The sequence below is a fragment of the Miniopterus natalensis genome, chromosome 3 (assembly GCF_054644295.1).
Source record: "Miniopterus natalensis isolate mMinNat1 chromosome 3, mMinNat1.hap1, whole genome shotgun sequence".
NCBI lineage: Eukaryota > Metazoa > Chordata > Mammalia > Chiroptera > Miniopteridae > Miniopterus > Miniopterus natalensis.
In genome coordinates, this window is record NC_142083.1 from 51,052,861 (window position 1) to 51,076,143 (window position 23,283).

Below are 23,283 nucleotides of genomic sequence, written 5' to 3' on the forward strand. Positions count from 1 at the left end.
GAAGAAGGGAAATAAAGGTACATAAATATGAATAAAATGGCAATTACTATATATAAAAAACAATAAATACTTTAAATGTAAAGGATTAAATGCTCCAATAAAAATATATAGAATAGCTGAATGGATAAGAAAACAAAACCCATATATATGCTGTCTATAAGAGACCCAACTCAGATCAAATAACACACACCAACTGAAATGAAAGGAATGGAAATGAAGGGGGGAAAAATCTGGGGTAGCAATGCTTATATCAGACAAAATAGACTTTAAAACAAAAGCTATAATAAAAAAAAGGACATTACATAATGATAAAGGGATCAATACAATAAGAGGCTATATAACTCTTGTAAACATTTATGTACCCAACATAGGAGCCCCTAAATATATAAAGCAAATATGGATGGACATAATGGGTTAGGGTTAGGTAACTGAAAAAGAAAAAAACCCCAGCAGTTCTGATTTCTAAGAGAATTGGCCCTTCTGATGTAAATAAGAGGGCCTGTCAAGTCTCTTAGATCAACTGCTTTATGATTATAATAAATACAGAACTCAAAAGATTCATTTTTAAGGATAGTATGTGTGAGCTGCTGGTAAAGCCATCAAACCAAAGTCTTTAAATAGAGAAAGAAATAGGTTGGCAAAGGATGGGCAATGGTTTACATTTAGACAGCTAAAGTAATTACTGTATTTGGATAATTCATATTGTAAAGCATTTGCTTGATTATCTTTTAGATAGTTATTTAATCCTGTTAGAAGGCTGATTCACACACTTGGGATTCCTCTAGAACAATGAAACTATATGAGGTAGCAAAACATTTTATCCCCTTGCCAATAAGTCACTTCATTGCCCCATAAAAAAGATATCCCTGTCACTAGGCTTCATGAGAAGTTTGAAATGTTGTTTTAAGAAGGACAGACAGCCCTGGTCAGGTAGCTCAGCTGGTTAAGAGTGTTGTCCTGACACACCAAGGTTAAGGGTTTGATCCCATGTCAGGGCACATACAAAAATTAACCAACAATGCATAAATAAGTGGAACAACAGATCAATGTCTCTCTCTCTCTCTCTCAAATCAATCAATCAATAAAAGTATTTTTTTAAAAAGACAGGCACCTAAAGATAAGGGTGGAAACGCAAAAGCATTAAATTATTAGGACCATAGACAATGTTAAAGAGAAATGGAATGACAAAATAGCAAAATATGTAAAAAGTTAGAGAAAGAGTATTTATTTTAAAAACTTAGAGAAATTGAGTAATTTCAAAGAGAGTACATGAATTACTAAAATAAAAACTTCTCCCCACTATATTGGGAGAAACAAACAAATTAAAAACTTAAAATCACCCCTAGCAATATCAAATGAAGATAGCAAAACATTTGATGATACTTCATTTTGTAATATTTTACCGATGCCAGATATTGTCAAGTAAATCACACTGTCAGTTTTTAAACATTATCAAATAAATAAGTTTGAAATTTAAAAAGCATGTATTCAATACTGGCCAGAGGAAACATGTCCTGATAGGCACTTAAAACAGCAGTGGAAATAGCAGCAGCATTCTGGGGGTGGGGGTGGCAGTGGGTGGGGAACTGGGTGACAGTTGTCAATAACTTTAAAAAAGTATTCAGACCTTCTAACATAGTAATGCCACATCTAGGAATCTAGCCTGAAGAAATAATCAAAAATGGAAATAAAGATGTACACAAAAAGAATGTTCATTATATCATTAGTTACATAGAAACTATATAAGTAATAGGTAATGGCTAAAGAAATGCTAGTGCATCTATAAAATGAAATGTTAGGTAGCTATTTAAAAGTAGCTTTTATTATTTAATGACAGGAAAATTCTCATGATATATGTTAAATGGAAAAGTCAGTATATAAAAAAGCAGTAAATACACTGTGAATGCAGTTTTTTAAAAGGTATGTGTGAATATGAAAAAAAGACTAGAAGAAATCCAACACTAACTGGTTTTCACTGCTAGGGACATATAATATTCATCTTTATTCTTGTATGTACTTTTATAGTTCTCAAATGTGTATTCATTTATTTTTCTATGAGAAAAACAATTTTTGCGTTAAAAAAATACTTAGAATTTAAGTTTTCACTATGATATTTGCTCTTCATGACTTAATCACCTTATATGTTTTTGAAAAAATTATTTTTACAGACTCAGAAATTGTGAAATACTATAAGACTATCCAAAATTAATCCTGACTCATAATTAATTCTCTTATTCAAGTTCTCTGAGGAGCAGAACATTATCTTCCTTAAAAAATAAATAAATAAAAGCAAAACAAACACCAAACATCCCTAGTATAAGGTTTTTCTTTAGTAAAATACAAAACTCTCAAACAGCTGTGGAAACATGTCATCTTTATTGTTTAGTGGAAATGAAACACCCTCAAGTACCTTCCCTCCTTCCTAATCTGTAAAGGCTGACTTTAACACACTCTGAATTACTAACACAACTAGATTAAGAAAAAACTAAAAGGCATTCAGATTAGTCATTAGAAAGAATTTCTTAGTATTGATTAGTAGAGTATTAATATATTCATCAGTATGGCTATGCCTTATATTCTCACTCTAACATAAGATATCCCTAACACAACTGAGTGATTATTAAACACTCTTAAGTATCATAAAAGACTGTTCTCTTACTATGGCTGCTTAAATACCAGTCCACTAATGCCATGGGCCCAATTTAGTTCTCCTCAATCAGTTCTCCACTGCATTCTGTTTTATTACCTGCAGCTCCTAAGAACCTTAACTTTTAAAATTCAACTGACTATTAATTTTCATTCCTATAATCTGAACTTTCTAGACCTGACCCATCCCCAGGGAAAGTCACAATACCCCTAATCCAAAATGTCAGCTGTTAACTCAGAAAGGAAAGCAGCCTCTTCTCCCAAGCCACTGATAACACCAGCACTTCTGCCTGTACCTTCCTTCTACTTGGGAAAAAGATCACAGATGGGGAGAACATTTTCTTTCTCCACTGATAGATGACAAAGCAACTCTACCAAGGAGTTGACTAACAAAATATTTAGCTGGTGTCTAGCTAGAGATAACTTCCCAAGACCTGCCTTTACCATTTTCCTTGTCAACCTGTTTTTTAAACCTTGAATATTCAATTTTTCTTTTGGATTCTTGACATATTTAAACTTGGTATCTCAAAAAACTTATTATATGTAATTAGAACACAGTTAGGAAATATATAGATACATAGTAAATATAGATATACCTATAGTAAATAAATATACATCATTAGTAAATAACCATCTATGACATTTTATATACAGCATTTGGTACACAGGTCTCCCACCTCCTTGGTTAAATTTATTTCCTAAGTATTTTATTCCTTTTGATACAACTGCAAACGGAATTGTTTTTTAATTTCTCTTTCTGATAGTTCATTATTAGTATACAGAAACACAACAGATTTTTATGTATTGACTTTGTATCCTGCAACTTTACTGAACTCATTTATTAGTTCTAACAGTTTTTTGCTTGATTATTTTTACAGTCTTTAGGGTTTTCTCTATATATCATTTCAACTTCAAATAGTGACAGTTTTAATTTTTCCTTTCTAATTTACATGCCTTTTATTTCTTTTTCTTACCTAATTGCTCTGGCTAGGACTTCCAAAACTATGTTGAATAAAAGTGGTGAGGATGGGCACCCTTGTCTTGTTCCTGATCTTGGAGACAAGGCTTTCTTTCAGCTTTTCACTGTTGAGTGTGCTGTTAGCTGTGGATTGTCATATACATAGCCTTTACTATGTTGAGGAATGTTTCCTCTAAGCCTTGTTGAGAGTTTTTATCACAAATAGATGTTGAATTTTGTAAAATGCCTTTCCTGCATCTATTGAGATGATCATATTATTTACCCTTCATCTTGTTAATGTGGTGTATCCCGCTGGCTAATTTGCAGATGTTAAAAACCATCTTGCACCCCAGGAATAAATTCTACTTGATCATGATGTATGATCCTTCCACTGTACTGCTGAATTTAGTTTGCTAAATTTCATTGAAGACTTTTGCATCTGTATTCATCAGGGACATTGACCTGTAATTTTCTTCTCTTGTGGCATGCTTGTCTAGTTTTAGTATCAGGGTAATACTGGCCTCATAAAATGAGTTTGGAAGAGTTCCTGTCTCCTGTATTTTTTTGGTGGGGTATGAGAAGGACTGGTATTAATTCTTCATTGGATGTTTGGTTGAGTTCACCAGTGAAGCCATTTGACTATTAACTTTTGTTTGTTGGGAGGTTTTTGATTACTGATTCAATCTTGGTAGGTTGTATGTTTCTAGGTATTTATCCATTTCTTCTAGTTTGTCCAATTTGTTGACATACAATTAATTGTTCACAGTAGTCTCCTATGATCCTTTGTATTTCTGTGATATTGGTTATAACATGTCTCTCATTTCTGATTTAATTTGAGTCTTCTTTTTTTTTTCTTGTTGAGTCTAGCTAATGGCTTGTCAGTTTTGTTTATCATTTCAAATACCAGCTCTTGGTATCATTGATCTTCTCTATTGTCTTTTTAGTCTCTATTTCATTTATTTCTACTCTAAACTTTGTTATTTTCTTCCACTAATTTTGGGCTTTGTTTTTTGTTTTAGTGCCTCCAGGTGTAAAGTTATATTGTTTATTAGAGACACTTTTTTTTCTTGAGGTAGGCATTTATTACTATTAACTTCCCTCTTAGAACTGCTGCATCCCATAAATTTTGGTATGTTGTATTTACACTTTCATTAGTCTCAAGGTATTTTTTATTTCTCTTTTGATTTCTTCTTTGACCAATTGGTTGTTCAGTAGCATATTGTTTAACCTCCATGCATTAGTGAATTTTCCACTTTTCTTCACGTAATTAATATCTAGTTTCATAACATTGTGGTTGGAAAGGATGCTTACTATGATTTCAATCTTCTTAAATTTATTAAGACTTAACAGGTGACCTATTGACATGTGGCCGAACATGTGATCTATTTTGGAAAATGTTCCATGTGCCCTTGAAAAGAATGAGTGTTCTGTTGCTTTGAGATGGAATGTTCTGTAAATATCTGTTAAGTACACTTGGTCCAATGTGTTCTTTAAGGCTGATGTTTCTTAATTGATTTTCTGTCTGGATGATCTATCCATTGATATAAGTGGGGCATTAAAGCCCCCTTACTCTTATTGTATTGCTGTCTATTTCTCCCTTATGCAGGTGCTCCTATGTTGGGTAAATTTTACAAATGTTATATCTTCATGTTGGATAGACCACTTTGTCATTACATAATGCCCCTCTTTGTCTCTTATTACAGTCTTCATTTTAAAGTCTATTCTTTCTAAGTATAGCTACTCCAGCTTTCTTTTGGTTCCCACTTGCATAGAATATCTTTTTCCATCCACTCATTTTCAGTTTCTGTGTGCTCCTATATCTGACCTGAGTCTCTTGTAGGCAGCATATATATGGGTCTTGTTTTTTAATCCATTCAGCCACTCTATGTCTTTTGATTGAAGAAGACATTAAGGAAAAGGAAATTTAAAAAAGCAATTGAAGAAGACACAAATAAATAAAAAGATATTCTATGCCAATGAATTGGGAGACTTAATATTGTCAAAATGTGCATACTACCAAAAGTAATACTGATTCAATGCAATCCCTATCAAAATTTCAATGGCATTTTTCACAGAAATGAAACAAACAATACTAAAATTTGTATGGAACATTAAAAAAACAACAACAAAAAAATAGCTAAAGCAATCTGAAAGAAAAAAACAGAGCTGGAGGCATCATGCTCCCTGATTTCAAACTATATTACAAAGCTATAATAACTGAAACAGCATGGCACTGGCATAAAAACAGACACACAGATCAAAGGAGCAGAATAGAGAGCACAGAAACAAATCCATGCATTACAGTCAATTAATTTATGACAAAGGGCCAAGAATATACAATAGGGAAAGGATAGTCTCTTCAATAAACGATGGGGAGATTGGAGAGTCACATGCAAAAGAATGAAACTGGATCACTATCTTACATCATACACAAAAATGAAATCAATGGATAAAACACTGAATGTAAAAACTGAAACCATAAAACTAGAAGAAAATATTGGTGGTAAGCTCCTTGACATAGGTCTTGATAATTTTTTAAATCTGATACCAAAAGCAAAAGCAACAAAAATGGGACTACATCAAACTAAAAATATTCTGCACAGAAAAGGAAACTATCATCAAAATTAAAAGGCAACCTAATCTATTGAATTTGTGAAAATGTTTGCAAATCATATATCTGATAAGGGGCTAATATCCAAAATATATAAAGAACTCATTCAAAGCTATAGCAAAACAAACAATCTAATTTAAAAATGGCCACAGAATCTGAATAGACATTTTTCCAAAGACATACAGATGATCAACAGGTACAAAAAAAGATGCTCTACATTATTAATCATCAAGGAAATGAAAATTAAAACCACAATGCACTATATCACTTCACACCTGTTAAATAAATGGCTACTATCCAAAAAACGAGAAATAACACATTCTAACGAGGGATGTGGAGAAAGGGAAACTTTGTGCACTGTCGGTGAGAAAGTAAATTGGTGCAACCGCTACAAAAAACAGAATAGAAGTTCCTCAAAAAATTAAAAGTAGAACTATCATATGATCCAGCAATTCCATTTCTAGGTATTTATCCAAAAGAAATGAAGACACTAATTCGAAAAGAATCTGCACCCCTATATTGACTGCAGCATTTTTTTAAAATGACCAAGATATAGGAAAAAACCCAAGTGTCTCTCAATGAATGGATGAAGGAATTGTGTGTGTGTGTACACACACATCATGAATGGACCTCAAGGGCATTATACTGAGTGAAATAAGTCAGAAAGAGAAAGCCAAATATCACATCTTCCTTTTATGTGGAATATACATCTCAAAAAAAATGTATACACATTTTAACAGCTGATAGCTCAATTTTAAAAATGAAATGTATTTTAATAACAAGGCCTTTATAATTATTCAAAGTGGGTGTGTATTTTTCTTTGGTTCACCCTATATAATCATTCTGATGATTTCTCCCATTTTAAAAGAAACTTCTCTTCACTCTATCCTCTCACTATTAGGCTGCTAGTGATTTTTAAACAGTTATTTCTTAACTGACCATCTACCTTACTGAAGAAACTCTTATATGTTTTTAGAGTTTTTAACCTTGTCACTTGGATTATCTGCAGATACTGGTAAATTTGCTCCCACTTATCTATTATCTATAGCTTTTATTTCATTTCTTTTCCATAACATTACTAAGCATTCTCAGAACAATGTTAAACTACAGAGATGATAGTGGGCATGTGTATTTTATTGCTAACAATAAGAATATTTCTGTTGCACTAAATATGGTAACTGGCTATTAGTTTGACAAAGATTTTTTTATGTGTTAAGGAAGAATTCTTCTTTCTATTACTTACTTATCTAAAGTTTTAATCCAGATTTAATATTGAATTTTTATTAAATGCCTTTTGGGCATCTACTGATAAATTTTGAGGTTTTTTTCCTCATTTAATCCATGAAGATGACAAATTACATTTAAAGTTAATCATAATGAAAACAAATTTTAAGTTATGTAATACTTGTTTCTACAAAAAAAACACAGCTTGATAGTTATAAAGCTTGATGACATAATGAGCACCTGTGAACTCACCGCCCAACTTAAGAAATAGAACATCAGCAATAATATACCTACCCATCTGCTCCTCTCCTAGCCTTTCTGCCTGCCTTTCTGTACTGGAGGTAACAACTTCTCTAACTTTTGCAATTATCATTCTTTGTTTTTAATAATTTTTCACATGTGTATATACCTATACAACATAGTTTGATTTTTCCTATTAGACTTTATAAAAATGGTGTCACAGCATATGTAGTCTTCTGCGCACTTAGAGTTTTAACTACCATGCTGCACAGAGCTCTAAATCACTGTATTTTACTTTTCCATTGCATCAATATGCCAATTTCTCTATTAGCTTACCATTGTTCTTAATTAGTGTGAACAATATTTGGCAACAGGAGCTGCAAATTCCCTAAGTGTCAGTAATTAAAAGTACCAATTCTCAAAAGTGTTCACAGGTAAACCAGTATTCTTGACAGTGGGGGGGGGGGGCCTTAAATATAACTTTATAACAGAATTCCATTTGTAAATACACCTTTTTTTCTTCTCACTACTGGACTTCCAAGTATAATTAAATCCTATTAAATGTCTTTTGGTGTTGCTTCTTGAAAAACCCTTTTGTTCCAAATCCCCATGCCTCTGGACAGCTCCATCTTGATAGAATGAGGTGTGGTGTATTACCTCAACACCTGTACAGCATGTCCCAAACCAAACACACCCCATGTCTCCTGCCTCAATCTGTTCTTTCATCTATTTCAGATCTTGAATAATGGCCTCACTATCCAACCAAATGTTCGTCATATATATGGAGCCATCCTTAACTCCTCCTCTTCCTTCCTTCCCATATATAAAGAATAACTAAGTCAAGGTAGCTTACTGGATAAGCATGCTAAATTGCAAGTCTAACTATATGACTCACTGGCTAAAACTTTTTAAATGGATGATAATCTCCTGCAGTGTTTTTTAAACTACAGCTTCCGACCCACTGGAAGGTAAGACATGGTTCTTAGCACAACATTAACTTAGGGGACTGTGACCAGGATTCTTTTAAAATGAAATAGAATAGAAAATATTAGAGTACAGTGGTAAGGGATAAATTTTGTGCTATGAAACTTGTGTTTTACCTATGTGAATGTGTACACCTGTATGTGGTAAAGGATCACAATGTAAAATGTTTTTTCTTCTCATGAACTGTTTCTTAATGAATACACCTACTGCAAGTAGTTTTCTCCTACTGGGGAGGTCAGAGGTCCCCTTTCAGAAAATAATAAAAGTTATGAACCTTCCTCTGAGAAGAGAATGTACATATATTCCTATACATATGACATTCTTATCATATTCTCTATCACAGTGAACCTAGCAATCATAAGAAAACCTAGTGGAAAAATTTTGAAGTCCAGATTTCCAGACCTTATCATAGATCCCCAGGGAGATTTTATAGATGAGAAGCACTGATCTCTAAGGTGCAATTCAAATTCCTTAAGAAGGTGGGAATATTTGCCACACCTGTTTACCACTTTGCTCATGATGAATTATAAGCCTGAAAAGCATTTTCCTCCTTCTTTGATCTGCCAACTCCTGGTAACCTTTCAAACCTCAGCTCAAACATTACCTCCTATCTGAGACCTGCCTAATCATCCCTCTCCCCTTCCTAGGTGCTTAACAAATGTTTATGTGAGTGTAAGAATGAATAAAATGCTCACTGAACATTTATTGTAGGCAGGTGGATCAATATAGTGATGAAAACAGACTCTGGAATCAGGTGCCTAGATTTGAGTGCAGGCTCCTTCGCTCAGTAACTGTGTGAGCCGCAGCAAGTAATTTAAATTGAGAGCCATAGTTTACACATCAGCAAAATGGGAGTACCTGTTTTATGGCATTCTTGTGAGAATTAAATGAGAATAATAGATGTAAGTGCTTAGTAAAGGGTTCTTAGCATATAATAATAAATTTAGCTATAAATATTGAAAAATAATTGGAATCTACATACAAAATAATAGAACAGATAATTGTGCATTTATGCTAAATACAGTATACTAATTTATAAGGCAAGAGAGACTTGAAAATTATTAGCCTGATAAGGGAAAATTCACTAGCCTCAAAGCAAGACTGTGGGCTTTTCAAGTCAGTAACTTTTTTCTTCTGAATTTGTTTTGGAAACAAGTTACTTTTATAAGTTAAGGTTTTTAGCAAAAAAACAAATTTGAGTACATTTCAATTCTATACTTTTGTTCCCTCCAGTTTAAATCACAATGTAAGAATGGTTATAAAAATATACCTTACCTATAAATTCTCCAGATTATTTAACATATTAAGCTAAGAAGCAGGTTAGTCAAGAGCGGGGTCAGGAAATAAAACTTTGAAGAGATTCTATTTAGACAAACTCTTAATTGCAGAACATAGGAACTCTCTCTACTTCCACTGCATTGCTGTAGTTAATTATATCTAAGATGCCAGCAATTGTAAAACAGTTCATGATTTTAAGTTCCACTGCATAATATAAAATGCTGACAAACTATGACACAATACTAAGATGCCATTGATAATGAGATGCATTCCAATTCCAAAGACATTCAGTGTTAAAAAGAAAACACACCTTGAAATCAATAGCATCTAGCATTTGCTCTCTCTCCCCCTCTGTGTGTGTGTGTGTTTGTGTGTTAAATATTGTTTGAAATAAGATGTTGGGCTTGGAGATACTATGCTAAATTGTTTTTTCCTGCTTTAAATTTTGACTTCCATTTAAGAAAGCTCTTATAAGCTCATCTTGTGTACCTAGGGTAGGGCCTTACACATAGTAAGAGGTCAAAAGATATTTAAATAATGCTCATGGTTCAAATTTAGGGGTGGTTTACTTATAAGAACCACAGGTGTTATAGAATGATAAAAAGATTGTTTTCCAAGCTTAAATTAATTATATTAAAGTGACAATGTCTGTAACATAGATGACTCAGCTTTACAAGTTTCAGTTTTAGGTGGAAAACAAAAAAACAAAACAAAGGCATCACTGGCAGATTTTATTGACAAATAGATGATGTCAATCAGAAAAAAGAGCTGGTATTTCAAGGTCCCATTTACCTCTATCTAGGCATTGTCTACCATGGTGCGTGGTACACAGTGAGTGTTCATAATGTTTACAGAATGAAGATAGTAAGCTTAACTCATTGCTAAGAATGCAATTTATAGTATTTGTGGCAGCTACAGATTTCAATAAGAGTTCCAGTTGCTGCTTTCCAAAGTGAGTGCAGTTTGGTGAAGGGCAGAGCAGGATGGTTTCACCTTCACTTGCTGTTCCTGATCATGTTTTGGGAGGCTTCATCTGCTGCAGCTCACACGGAGCCTGTGTGAGGCTGTGGTCCATGAGTACTTTTGAAATAGTTTCCCCAGGTACCACACACCCTCCAACCCTCCACCATTCTGCACTCTTCCAGGGCAGGGGGTAGGCTGGGTTGCCTATGTCACTAGTGCCTGTAGTGGTACCTGGCCGAGGTGTAAAGATATAGATGGTGAATTTAGCTCACTGCTCTCCTTGAGAAACCCTGCGGCTAGTTCCTATCCAGAAAGACAAGGACAGAGGAGTGTGGCAACATAAAATAGAGAAGTTGGTCAATTTACAAATAGCTCAAAACTATGATTCAATTAATGAGATAATATGAATTTCTAGAATGTTAGACCATTCTGCTGGCCAAATATGAGATTTTACATATACAAGTATAATTATACTTGCTATATATTACATATTATACATAAAATTATAATATATACTATATAATATAATCTTTGATATATTCCAAAGTTAACTATCTCTTTCCAATTAGATAATTTTCTATTTTATTGATACCTTAGTAAATTAACATGTGGTTAGAGTTATAATTCAATGCAAATATTAAAATGTTATTTACATGTTAGCCACTGTAGTATTAAAAAAATTAAAACAGAACTACCATTACAAAAGGATATAATTTTAACATCCTTCTACTATTAATTACATTCAGAGCAGGATGTATAAAGTTAGCTGTTAGTCAGCAACCTTTGAGCAGACTGACTAAACACAACTGTTGGCAAAACCAGTGGGCTAGCCAAACCAAAATCAGCAGGGAAAGCAGTCAGAGTGCAGGCATATCATCTAAGAACGGATGGCAGTGTTGGGGATTTATTTTTATCCCTGCTGCTGTTTCAAGCTGAAAGTTATCTTTGCTTCCCAGGTATCAAGTAGGTTAGAGAAGGGTAGTCTGTAGGAAGCATTTGCAGGTGGGCTGAAATTGCCTACTAATTTCAAATACTGTATAATTTAGTTTTTTCAGACCCAATCTTCTTCCCAGCCTGCCAAAGGAAAATAAACAATTAAAAAAAAACTTGAAATGCTTTGCTAAGTTTGGAAGTTAAAAAAAAAAAAGAAAGAGAAGAAAAATCCAACCTCTGTTCTTTAGAGTCAATGACTCTACTGCAAGAGTTTTATAGCACTATTCAAAGCCTTTAAAGTTAGCAGTTAAATGCTGACTAATCTTCAGGTCACTGAGCCTTTTAGGAAGACATACATTTAAAACTTGTTTGGCTGGCTATTCCTTGTTTATTCCTGGAAAAGTGTGTGTGACTCAGTATTTTATAGGAGACACTACATAGTACTTATAGAAAATATTTTCTATTTTCAGTCCTTTTCTTAAAAATAATTTCTAAATTATGTACATGAAACTAATTTCTGTTTTCCAAAGCCTCTGGGATTACTGAGTCTGAAGTAGGCAATTAAATTAGAATTTTGGAGCAACAGTCTCATGGCAAATACTGAGTTAATAATACAGGGGTCTGGAATCCCATTTACTGTCACAAGGTTAACACTATTTCTCACTGCCCTGGGGCAATCATTCCCTGCACGTGAGTCCCTGCAGGCAAGTCCACTCTGCAAGGCTGCCACACATCAGCAGATGTTGCCCCATATTTTTTGCACAAAACCTTGCCATTTCAGATTTTGTCTGAATTATAAATATACCACAGATCTACCTTTTTGTGTATGTGTGCACATATATTTTAATAGGCCTTCTGGAATTTTCACACCTATTGCCAAGATACAATATTTTTCATCTACTGAAATCTTTGTTTAAAACGTTGATTCATACCAATAAGAAATACATACATAAGCCTTGTTCCTGACATTCCCGTTTCTACAGAAGTTCGCAGTGGAGGGTTCTGGATAAGCTCTACATTAATTCTTTTCTGAGTATTAGTCTGTATGTTTGTCAGGCTGAGTGCCCTGAGGGTGGAGCCCATGTCTTACCCATCCCTGTATCTTTCTTTGCACACTAAGCACTTAACAAAGTACTTGCCACTAGTAGGGGCTAAAAGAATGTGCACTAATAAGAAACAAGCAGAACAATAAAACTATTAGCACATCCATTGATCACAGTTTATTGTGAAAAATAATTGTTAGTAGATAACTTCATCATTTACAACTGCCATTACTTTAAAATACTGATTTAACTGGCTTCCAGCACCTTTCCTTTTAAAGCTGTGCAGTAATAGTGGGGAGAACTTTACCCAGGCGGAATGGAGTGTAGTTACAGGTCTGCCTCCATAATGTGTGTCTTTAGACAAGAAACATTCAGCAAACATAAAAATACAGGTTTAGTTTTTAAAACTGCACTGGGGCACATATTTTGAGAAATTTTCTACCTGCCACATTTTCAGCATATTTCAGTTAAAAATATGAGAGACAGAATTATTCTGATTTGTATAAAGCTTATCTGACAATAAAGATGTAGCTTTTGGAAGCTGGGTGTATTATACCAATACACTCCTCTGAATGTTGTAACTTGAACACCTCAATACTGAGGTGAATCCTACCAGATACATTTTCTGTCCAATTAAAATAGTATAAAGAAATGTATAATTCTAGGAAATCTTTAGTAAGTGAGCATCATACGTATGGATTAAAACTGTAAAGATAATTAGTTGACCCATACTCTTCAGAGAAGTCAGGAAGGCATTTTTGGCTGATTTATGTAGCTCCTGATATTCAGAAGTTCAGAAATCACAATCAACTGCTCCTACAGATATTTCCTCCTCTTTCTGTTTCCATAAAAGGTCTTCAATGACAATTCAGTTCCCTGAGCACCCTCTTCCTCTAAAAGGAAGGGGTGAAATGAATTGTGAAAGACACAATTTACATTTTTTTATGCTATAAAAGCCGCTGTCAAACTGTGATAATAAAAATCCAGACAACCAATGATTCTCAGAATTTTTATTCTCTGACAGTATACTGCTATACTTTGTTTAATATTTCACTCTGCATTTATTTGGAAGAAAATTTCAATCTAAGAGACCATGTTCAGGCACAAAAGTAAATATGCTTAAAAGCTAACGTGCCAAGACCCAAATTCTGACCCTCTAAAGACACTACTTTAGTAACAAGAACATAACCGTGCAGTACTCAGCATCAGAGAAATAGGATATATATTTAACACTAAATGTTCACTTGTAAAATGATATTTTAGCAACATTTTAGTTATGCTTCAAATATGCCTACATATAATATTGTCATAATAGTTGTATATTTTCAATCACGTTTGATGTAAAACTTGTAAATTTGTTAGATTTGCCAAATCCTTTCTAGGAAATTTTTCAAAGTTTCTGAAACACTATATTAAAAGACAGCTAAAACTTCTCATTAAGAAAAAGTAATCTTTGTGGGAACTAAATTTAAACCTTCCATTTTAAAGTCCTAAACATTTTCCACACAGGAACATTCTAAGTGCAAGTCTTAAGAGTTTCTAAAGCAATCAGCACAGGCAATGTTAAATTATCATGCCTCTCCAGACAAAGAGGAGCACTGCACAGAAGACCCTTACATTCGTGGCCCTGTGTATTCCCTGTGGGCTGTGCCAATCCACTCTCTCCCCTGTAATGATTCTTTGTTTTTACTAAGTCCCAAAGGGCTGGTGAAAGCTGGGCAAAGGGGAGGGGGAGGGGTGGGTGGAATGCAGCTGCAGGCTCTGAAACAATGCTGAGTCCATATATTTTGTTCCCAGTTAGAATAATAAAAAGTGTGTGGGGGTTGGAGGGGTCAAGGAGACAGAACCCGGAATAATCAAGGTAGGGGCAAGTATCCCAGTTGTCAGTTGGCAGCTTCCTCTCCACCCAGCCCTCCACCTTCCACTCTACCAAACCCAATAACCATTCATTTGGGTTAAAAGGCTTATCTGTTAAAATTCAAACACCCATTAGATTTAAACTTGTCAGTCATTTATATCCAAATTACTTTTATCAGTGAACTGTACTCTGGTGAGGATAGAGTAGGTAGAAAGAATGGAGCTTGCAAAAACTGGGGAAAGTGAGACAGAAAAGCTTGGAGGAAGTAGGTAGGAGAATTCAGAAAAGGATTACCAAGGTTTCAAATACAAATTGCCTGCCTTCCAATGGTTCCTAGGGCCTGGGGACAACTGGTATACCAGAGAAAACCATATTCCTTAAGACTGATAAAAGCTACATGTGTCTGCATGAATCAAGAGTTTGAAAGTCTGTACATGTTGGTTCCTCATTATTTAGTCTAACCTGGTGTTGCCTAAGAAAATCTTCTTCACTTGCATTGCCCTGGCCTCCACATTCCAACTGGGAGAGAGAATTAAGGGAAGCAGCAGACCCCAAAGTGACAGCTGCTAGTGAGGGAAAAGCAGCTCAAACCTTACTCTCCTCTCCTAGGTCTTGCTCTCTCCTCCCTGATAACTGTGAATGAAAAAGGGGCCACATATAAACCTGACAAGCTCAGGGGAGGCCTGCATGGTGGGCCTTATAAACTCTGAGACCTAAAGCAACCACATAGGATGTTCTGAAATTAAAACTTTCCATCTATAAGTGAGTCATGTTCAAGACCAGTATCTTTCTTGACAAAGGACAATCTTTACCTTAACTGAGCCTGTCTATTGTCTTTTTGCCTCTAGGATAACATACCTTTGGAATGTCTGGGTTAATTTCCTTTTTCCGGACCCCTCTGGGCACAATCTCCCACCAGAGCAGGAGACTACAGAGCCCCTCATTGTTATTATCATGTTAATTGTTAACATAGCCACCTATGTAAAAGATATGTCTATTCCTTTTACTTTTTATCAAATCCCAGAGATTTCCTGCTCTGCTCTGCTTTCTCTCATCTCCCTAACCTATTACCAATGAATTTCACTTAACCCCCTACATCTTCCCCTTTGATTCTGATGTATTAAACAAGTGGTAAAACTAGGTTCACTCTCCCAGCTGGGAGCATGCCCACACCTTTCTTCTCCCTCAGGCATGTACCTCCTAAAACTCTAAGGGTCCCCACAAGACTTGCAACCAGGGGAGCAATGGGCAGCAGCAGATCATACTGGGCTGACCCCTGGAACCTGTCTCCAAGGCTCCCTTTTCTCTGACTTCCCAGTGAACCAAAGCAGCCCTGCTTAGGCTTTCTCCAGTTGCTTCTTCTATGCTAAGCCTTCCTTGTTTCACTGTCTCCAGCTTTAATAAACATACACTCAAAATAAAAATAAACTGCAGTTTTCTGGAGCATTTTCTCAATCCACTGAGATTTTGCTTCCTGGCAACTGTCGTCAGTTTGGCTCAAATAAAGTCATAAAAATTCTTACAGGTTTGGACATTTCTTACCTCGACATAACACTTTACTGAATCTATGGAACCTTCCAGGGCACATGGACTAGGGCCTGCCTCTGGAACATCCTTTCAGATATTATTAATACCATTAAAATTTTCCAGAAAACTCAAGCCTTAAGTAAACAACGGAAATGAACACCTCAAAAATAGAATCAGCAATCAACATGTGCTAAAGACTACTTAAAAAGCTATAAAACAAAATTCAATTAGGATCCCATTCATATGCACTCAGTAACTGGGGGAGAAAAAGGATGTCCTTGTAAAGCTATCATATAGCAAAGCCCTGACACATACAAACATCTCTTTCAAGTTAGCACTCACTACGCAAGATTTAAAAGTATTCCTAGTTGGTGTTGAATGATATAATTAACCTCTTAGCTCTTGTTTTCAAGTTAACATTTAGAAAGATTGGATTTATTTACATTGAATTTTTACATTTTGTGAAATGATAAAAAGTCACAAGCATGTAGATTTACAGAAAGCAGAAATACAATCTCCTACCCAACTTGCCTTTTCTCTATAGCTCTAAAATCTATTTACAGATATTCCAATTCTCCATACTATAGCCAGTATAGAGACAAATTCAGAAATGCATATTAATTTAGGTGAAGGAATGATTGAGCCTATTTATTAATATTAAATATTAATAGTAATAATTATATAATACTGACACTACTATAAAGGTTATCATCTATTATAAATACAAAATTCATAGGTGCATTTTATTAGTTGTCATTCATTATGTTTTTAAATGCATCAATCAAACGGAACCCTTTGTTTATTCTGTGTACTGGAAAAACTCAATCTTCTATTTATACATTTCATTTCCTAGTATGTACAATCAAAGAAATTAAATAGAATTGTTGTTAATAAAAACAACAATCACACCCTAGCCGGTTTTGCTCAGTGGTTAGAGCGTTGTTTCAGACTGGAGGGTCCCGGGTTCGATTCCAGCGAAGGGCACCTGCTGTACCTTGGTTGCAGGCTCAATCCCCTGCCCTGGTTGGGGCTCATGAAGGAGGCAACCAATCGACGTGTCTGTTTCACATCGATGTTTCTTTCTCCCTCTCTCTCTCTCCTCCTCCCACTCTCTCTGAAAAGGAACAGAAAAAAATATCCTCTGGTGGGGATTAAACAAAAAAAACCACACAGTGCCCCGCCGGGTGTGGCTCAGCGGTTGAGCGTCAACCTAGGATCTAGGTGATCGGGGTTCGATTCCCGGTCAGGGCACATGCCCGGGTTGTGGGCTTGATCAATGACTCTCTCATCATTGATGTTTCTGTCTCTCTCTCCCTCTCCTTTCCTCTCTCCGAAATCAATAAAGATATATTTAAAAAACAAACAAACAAAAAAAACACACAAAACAATCACATAATCAGAACTTGCCTGAAATTACTAATTCCTTATGACTTAATTATGGTAAACAAAACATTTTCATAATACTTTTATGTATGTTATATTTCAATAAAATGGTTAAAAAATGCAATTACCCATAATTCAGAAAAAGTACTGTCAATAAGTATATCTAAATTATTATTATTATTATTATTTTTTTTTAATCCTCACCTGAGGATAGTTTTTCCATTGCTTTTCAAAGAGAGTGGAAGGAAGAGAGATAGAAAAACATCAATGTGAGAGAGACACATTGACTGGCTGCCTCCCACACAAGCCCCAACCAAAGCTGGGGATCAAGCCTACAACTGAAGTTTGTGCCCTTGGCCAGAATCGGACCCGGCAATCTGAGGGCCAACACTCTAACCAATGAGCCAAACCAGCTAGGGCTGAATTATTTTTTAAATAAATTGAGAAAAGAAGTAATTCAAATGTCTTAAAGGTGTCAGAAATTTAAATTTAATCACAAAGTTCACAAAATATGAGTGACAGTACATTAAGAGGCACAGGTGAAAACAAATTTTAAGAAGTATAACTGTGTGAGAATAATAGATTTTCTTGCTAAATCAATGAGTACTCACCCCTTGGAGCCCTTGGAACTGAATTGAAGGTTGAAAAGGAATTAAATTCTGTTAAAAGAAATAAAAGAAACAAATAGGTTAAACTTGATTATTGTGAAACAGAATTAAATGTTTAAACTTTAAATCTGTGCATTTGGTCAGTGTTATAGTCTGTGAAAATACCTTTTCATTATATTAGGCTTACATGTCATTTTATTAAGATGCCTTAATAAACAGTAGCGCACTATTGACATTTCTCTGAATCATACAATCAAAGGTATCTTTCGCAGTATAGCTAATCAGGTTTTTGAAAATGATCGATATGATTTGGCAAAAATATGATTAGTATACTAATTCAATTTTACACTGAAAAACATACTCTTGCTTAGTTTCTTCATATGTTTTTAAAAGGGGTGGAGATACGAAAGAGATAATTGGAGGAACTTTGCAAAACCCTAACAGGATACTAGAAATATAAAATTAAAGAAATACTTAAAAATTAAAGAAATATAAAATTAACATATTTGAGATTGAACTATGGTTTCTATTTTCTCACGTTTTACCAGAGATTAGTTTTTAGTTAAGGGTCAAATAGGTTACCAATTTTCTCACAGGATTCTCACTAATAGAATGCTATAATTTCTAGAACAATATTTTGTTTTATTATGAGCTCTCATAGCTTTAATATTTTAAGAAAAGCTAAAACTGTAAATATCTACCATAGCCTCAGGCATGATTTCCTATACCTAAAGTTACTGGTATGTTTTTCTATGGGAATGCTTTTCCAAATTGTTAACAGAAATTCACAGGGAAATCAGATATGGGTAACATTTAATTATAACATATCAGACTATAAACTATTCTTCACACCCTTATATCCAAATCCAATGCACAAAAACAGAAACAGTGGTTTCTGTTCTCATCTTGATCTCCAATAAAAATACAGAGGCAGGTGCCCATGTGCCCCTCCCTTCAACCACTGCACATTACCTACTACTTTCAGTTACTTTCCAAAACTTCTCTGCAGATTTAAAAGTTTATTTATCAGGATTACAATAAACTAAAGAGAAAGAAGGATGAATACTTCTTAAAAGATAGGTCATCTGGATATAAAAGCACATGGTAACATGAACCATTCTATTATTATTTATATAAATGGATAAACATCTTTAGAAAAACATTATAGTAGATACTATTGTCATTGTTTTACCACCCTAAAATGATCATTTAACTTTAATCAGCAGGCTCAAAGTACTACTTGTAACAAATTTCTTTCTTGGTGTGTGAGAAGTGGGTTTTCTAAAAAGGGAAGATAAAAATATAATGGTTGAAATTTTAAAATAATTTTTAGTAGCGATTCATTTTAATTCATGGTCTTTATGAAAATATAAAATGTAGATTTAATGCTAGGATTTCCTTATAGAGAGAAAACCCTACCCAAACCTACCTTCCATAGCTAGACTTCTTACTGAACTAATGGCAACGTGCCTGTAGAAGCACAGAAGAGCCCTCTCTTCCTGCAGAAGTAAGGTGGCCCTACAATTTGGGTAACACAGGTACAGGCTTCAGTTTTAATAAATTTTCCATCATCCCTGCCTCCTGGCTTCCCTTCAAATTGCAAACATTGAACATCTCTGAGGCTGGTTACACTCACCTCCCTTACTCCTTATAACGCAGAAGCTGTGTTCAGCTCACCAATGAAATTTGAAATTCTCTATTAAGTTCATCTATTCTTCCTGGTCAAATAAATGCTAATTTTTCTCAATTTTCAAGTTGTTCACTTGTCCACTGGCTATCACTGTTTTCTTTACATTTAGGGACACCAGCCCTCCTAGCTCTTAGATCATGTCTTTCATTTCAAAAGCTAGTACCTTTCCCTTTCCTCTTTCTAGATCCACTCCCTCCTGGAGGCTCACCTTGTCTGCTAGGGAATGACTCTGCATCTCTTTTCTATTCCTCAACTTGCATCTCTCCATGATAACTGCCTAAAACATTATGCATTAGAAATTCTCAATGACAGCAAAACTGGAAAACATTAAACCACCCTACCTTACCCCCTAAACTGGAACCTCTTTCCTACTTTTTTAATCAAGGCTACTTCTATCTTTTTGGTTCTCTAGATTCACAACCTTACATTTAATTTATAGTCTCCTCTCTCACCAACCCCACCATATTCTATTAGTCAACTGGAGGCCACTAGAATCACAGAATTCTGAATCCAGAGATAATATAATTAATGCCCATCCCCCACAGGCAATGTGCCCTATTTCTAACTAACCTGGGACCAGAACCCAGGACTCAATCCTCTGATTTTGCTATGCTGCTTTTCTTCTACTACCTTGTGCTCCACACACATCTGCTATGGGAGACTCAAGAGTGTGGGGGCCTATTCCTTCATGCCAGAGAGTTCACATTTTAGTTGGGGAACATTAGAGAATTATTAAATACTAAGCTAAGTACTACCGGGAGGTGTAGTAAGAACTATCAAAAAGGAGAGAAGAGTATGGGTTAGAAAATATACTAAAAAAGCCAAAGGTCTTGCGGAAAAGATGGATCTTGGATAGCAATTTAGAAAATACAAACTCCAGGGAGAAGTGCCCTGCCTGAACAGAAAAGCAAGGAGACAGGAATGAGTACTACTATGGGGGTAGAGGACAAGTGTCTGTGTGCGTACAGAGTTCTTCATACTTGAAACACTACACAAAGGATAAGAATTGGGCCTGGAAATCCCTGTCTAATCTTTCCTTGGGCTCAAAATCTGTCTTCAGTTTTCGCTTCTACCCACTACAGAATAAATAGAATGGGCAGTAATTTAAATTTCAGACCTCTGGGATTTTCAAAAGGTTCATCACCCTGTGAAATAACCCTACCCTAATCTCCTCCATTACCCCTTCAGGCAGGGCCTTTGACTTGATAAACAATCCGAGGCTCTTCTAATTTTTGGAACAAGAAAGCAAGTTGTTGAAAGAAGTGTTTCAGGGAAAGTAGCTCCTTCAGTCATATGTAGGAAAGATGGAGATAGACGGACTATGGCTAGGGTAAAGGATTAGAGATCAGCCCCAGGGGATACTTTATTTATAAATACTCTGATGATAAGGGCCTAAATTAGTATGACTTCATCTGGAGCAAATAGGAGTTGGTGGAATGAGCAGACATTCCCAAGAAAGAATGATAAAATGTGGTGAAAGCTTGACTACCAGGCACTAAAGAAAAATGAAGCAAAGGTGGTTCCAGGGCTCCCAACCATCATCTCTGGCCAGTCGGCCCCAAACTTCCTCAAATTAAGCTCCTAGTCTCTACTTTGAAAGCCTCTGCCTATTTCCGGCCACTATCACCAAGCACCTAGATAAAGGCCTTCCTCCCTTCCTTCAATTCCTTCCAAATGCTGCTCATCATTCAAATAGCTAGCAGAAGCTCTCTCAGACACCACTTGGAGCATGTTACACAGCCTGCAGTGGGTTCCATCAAAGCAAAGCAAACTCCTCCACATAGAAAACAGACCAGCCTTCTACAGGACCAACCAATTTCATCCTATACTTCCTCCAAACTGTGGCTCAGCCATGTTAACCTTTTTGTCTGTTTTGTGAACATTTTCTTCTCTATTATTCTAACTCCTTCCTGTTCCTTCAACCTGGCATACCTTCCCAAATACATTTTGCCAATCCATGTTAATCACTCACTTAACATTCAGGTTTAAGATTAATTTCCCCAGCTAGGCCTTCCTTTGGATATAGCAGAAATGAAAGACTCAATGTGTTTAATAACACAAGGCAGGTAAATGTGAGACAGGGAGCAAAGCAACAAGTAGTAGTGAACACCTAAAGAATAAATGTCCAACCTAGAAAGGATTCAAAATTTTTAACAGTTAAATCTTCTTCAGGCCAAACAAAACACTGCTATCACCATTTTGCTAATTCTGGCTTATGCCCACTTTGAGTTAACTCCTGTTAGCTGTTGTTTTTCCAGATGCCTGTGTCTACGACGACACTACTACATTGGGGGGTATATTTGTTCATAGGTTGTCTTACTCCTAGTTGTTATGATACAGAGGAGCACATATTTAGCTTACAAGTATTTATCTGCATTATGCTCAGCTAAAAAAATAAAATTATTTGGCCATGTTCTCTTTATATATGGGTACACACTATACACATTATATACCTTACAGATTACTATTCAGGGTTGTATAGACGAAAAAGTACAACTATGCTTTACATCAACTTAGAAACTTTCAAGGGTAATTTTGACTTTATCCAGTTTTTTGCCTTATCACTGAATTTAGAACCTAACCTCTTGATATGCTTATCATTCTATTTGTATTGCTTGATTACTCAACAAAAATGATAATTTCTGTTAACATAGTTTTGTAATGCACAGAGCATTTTTATACCCATTGTCTCAAGTGAACCTCCTAAAACCAGCCCTGGGTGGTAAGAACGCATCATTAGTTCTCATTTCAGAGGAAGAGATAAATGAGTCTCCAGTAGGTAGTGTGTTGCTTGGGATCATCAAGCTAGTGATTAGCAGAGCTGGACCTTAAACCCAGCCACCTGAATCTCAAATACAGAACCCTTTCCTTTTCTTCCCTCTATAGCAAATTACCTTGTAGTGATGAACATTTAAATACCCATAAATGCTCATTCAGTTCTTCTGGCATTTTGTTTCCAAAGAAAACGAATTTCATAAAATCATTACAATTTCCAAAGTCCGGTTTCTGGTTTAAAATAATAGGTTTTGGTTTTTTTGCTATAAGGACAATGTATAATAAATATTTGTGCTGGCATTTTTCATTTAAAAAATAATAAACCCTTATCTATGGACTAATTGTGGGTACTTATCCAAACTGGAAAACCTAAGATCACTGTTACTAAAAAAACTCCTTTAAGATATCTGACAACCTAGAAGAGAAAAATACATAAGAGAACCTCAAATGCTTTATTGATTTTAATCCCAATTTTAGATTTTAAAAGATGCAAAAGGCAGCTAGGACTCTATATCACTTATTATGCATCTGACCACTATGTTAATGGGATAGCTACCAGGAA

The 23,283-nt window shown here is 35.2% G+C and overlaps 1 protein-coding gene and 1 long non-coding RNA gene across 2 annotated transcripts in view; one reads left to right on the forward strand and one right to left on the reverse strand.

Annotated features, from left to right (window-relative positions):
• The window catches only part of LOC107539607 (uncharacterized), a 308,699-nt gene that overhangs the window by 60,660 nt on the left and 224,756 nt on the right, over positions 1–23,283 (forward strand). The window lies entirely within an intron of this gene.
• Positions 1–23,283, reverse strand: part of ELL2 (elongation factor for RNA polymerase II 2) — a 74,688-nt gene that overhangs the window by 40,449 nt on the left and 10,956 nt on the right. The window contains exon 2 of the mRNA XM_016216152.2: positions 18,260–18,307. Coding sequence (XP_016071638.1) covers positions 18,260–18,307 — 48 coding nt within the window. The remainder of the gene's footprint in view (positions 1–18,259; positions 18,308–23,283) is intronic.